Genomic DNA, 2,392 nt, shown 5'->3' with positions numbered 1-2,392 from the left:
ATACCATTAAAAATATTCATAGGCATACAATAATTTATTTTACACTTAAGACTTGAAGAAAAGATAAGACCATTACAAATGCTTTATAATTATATAAATTCTCTTGTCGTTGTTTTAACTCGCAATTTATATTTTGATAATCAATTATCGCACCTTCATTTCCATGCCAAAATAACACACATAGTGTAGCATATCATAAGGAACCATAAATGAAGGTCCCCGAGAACAACAGGGGCCAAACAATTTTACTGAAAATAAGCAGCTACGAAGATGAAAATTTACATGATTCGCATATCGGACAGTGCAATAGGCAGACGCAGGAGACGAGATCACATATTGCATTCGAAGGACAGAGGAAGAGGAAATGAGAGAGACAGAAAAAGAGAAGAAGAAGAATTAGAAGAGGGAGATGATGATTTAAAGAGAATCACACTTAGTGGGCTTGAAAGAGAGCGTGTTCTGAGCATTGTTGTAAAGGATATGGAAGTTTTGCTGCTGTATGTTTCCGAAGATGGAAGGATTCCCCGATGGTTCACCCAACATTGCCAGGCACAAGAGATTTTCAGATGCCTGAATGAAAAAGTTGTCTGCCGGAAGCTCGTAATCCACGCCGCCTTTGAAGTTGAAGACGAGGGTTGGCAAGGTGAGGTGAGCGGATGATGTGTGGTAACAAAGATCCAAACCTGTAGAAGAGCCGTCTACAGGAGTGAGATCAATGGCGGACTGAATTGCTTCCTTAAGAGGAGAGTAGGCAGCCTGGTCCAGGATGGTAACAGTGGTTCCGGAGTCGATGATCATACCTCCGCTGCCGTCCGATTGCAGATCGAAAGTTCCAGGAGGAATATCTAGTGCCTTACCATTGAGGGTGATTCCTGTAATAGGAATGTACCAGAAAGTGGGAATGATACTGCTCTTGATGAGTGGGAGAGTCTTGGCTCCTCCGCTCAAGGAAGCACCCTCGCCGAAAAAGAGGGGGCTGGTTTGTGAAGAAGAGTCGGTGATGGGCAAAAGACAGTAAGAGAACATGTTCTCTGCTTTGGAACCCAGCTGTGAGATAAGGGAGAGACCACCTCTTCCCAGTCCCACAAGGCCACCACCCTGAGAGAATCCTTGTCCTTCGTTGTCATGCCCGCATCCAAATGCAATGCCTTTAACCTTGCTGCTCCCAATTGACAATGTCTCGTAAGCCAGGTCGCCGCTGGTGAAGGAACCATCGCCATACTGATACATAAAGGTACAATCTGGATTGCATCCGGTTTGCGTACTCCCCAAGGCGTCACAAAGAGAATCACCGCAGGGAATTGTGGAAAATGTGGGGGACTTGGAGGGGTCGAAGATTGGCGTAGGCTGAGAGAAGCAGTCCTTGCAAGGCTTGCACTGAGTCCAAATCAGATCGCTCCCCGTGTCCACAATCGCTTCGAAGCTCACAGAGGGCGTTCCCAGTGCAACGCTCATCAGAAATTCTCCATCCCCTACTTCAACGGGCGTTTCAGCGTCTAATTGCCCTCTTATCAATGCCTCTATCTTCTTCATTCGCTTCTTACTTCGATCCACAGCCAAACCCAATCTCTCAGAAAAACCCAACTCTCTCTCTGATCTGCGCGTCATATTCACCCTTATTTTTACATTTTCATCGCTGCTAGACTTCGGCCAACCACTAAACAGTCTGTCCGAAGAACATGATATCGTTGGAATAGTAAAGCATATCAAGACCACAAAACCCAACAGCTTTGAACGCTCCATTTCTCTTTTTCTTTTCTAAACCTCGAAACCTTTTTCTGCTCTCATCTACTCCACTCCATGCAATATATATACACAGAGAGAGTGAGAAGGAGCCTTAAATCAAAATCAACAGATTCCCCGACGTGTCCACATAACAATATCGATCCTCTTAGAAGGATAGACGAATTTATTTAATTTCCCCTTCTCTATCTCTGCCCGTCTGGAATTGTTCTAGAAGTAGAATAGACTGCTGCAATTCGAAGTGAATCGTATTTTTTTCTGTCCATACCTTCACTAAGTATTTCCGTACACTTAACTCGTAATCCAGTTCCCTCTTCCCATTGAATTTTGTGGACCCATTCAGATCGAAATTCCAAAACGTGTTGTAACCGGAGGGTTAGTTTTCTAAAAATATTTAAAATTAGTTTACACATAATTATTCTTAGTCGGTTTATCCGGCTTTCCAACTTATTCTCATTCTTGTTTATCTCATTCTTAAATTTTGCTCTAATTAGTTTATTCATTTTTAAGATTTAGAGATTTTACTTGTACAAAACTGTTATATTCAATGCTCTATTATGTATTCACATTACCGTATCCTATCATAAAGTTCTATTCAAGGATTTATACCAGAAAGAAAAAGTACATGAAAGTTAATGTAATCTATGTG

At 42.1% G+C, this 2,392-nt stretch overlaps 1 protein-coding gene across 1 annotated transcript; it reads right to left on the bottom strand.

Moving 5' to 3' along the window:
- Nucleotides 1–417: 417 nt before the first annotated feature.
- On the bottom strand, nt 418–1,743 carry LOC131871328 (aspartic proteinase nepenthesin-1-like). Its single transcript, XM_059215946.1, has one exon. It carries the CDS (start codon nt 1,741–1,743, stop codon nt 418–420), a length of 1,326 nt encoding a protein of 441 aa, XP_059071929.1.
- Between the last annotated feature and the right edge of the window lie 649 nt (nt 1,744–2,392).

The sequence above is a fragment of the Cryptomeria japonica genome, unplaced genomic scaffold (assembly GCF_030272615.1).
Source record: "Cryptomeria japonica unplaced genomic scaffold, Sugi_1.0 HiC_scaffold_394, whole genome shotgun sequence".
Taxonomy (NCBI): Eukaryota; Viridiplantae; Streptophyta; class Pinopsida; order Cupressales; family Cupressaceae; genus Cryptomeria; species Cryptomeria japonica.
The sequence above is the reverse complement of the archived record's forward strand: the minus strand, read 5'-3'. Positions and strand labels throughout refer to the sequence as shown.

Bases quoted from the DNA above. Each gene is read 5' to 3' on its own strand.
- LOC131871328 (XM_059215946.1), bottom strand. From the start codon at position 1,743: ATGGAGCGTTCAAAGCTGTTGGGTTTTGTGGTCTTGATATGCTTTACT.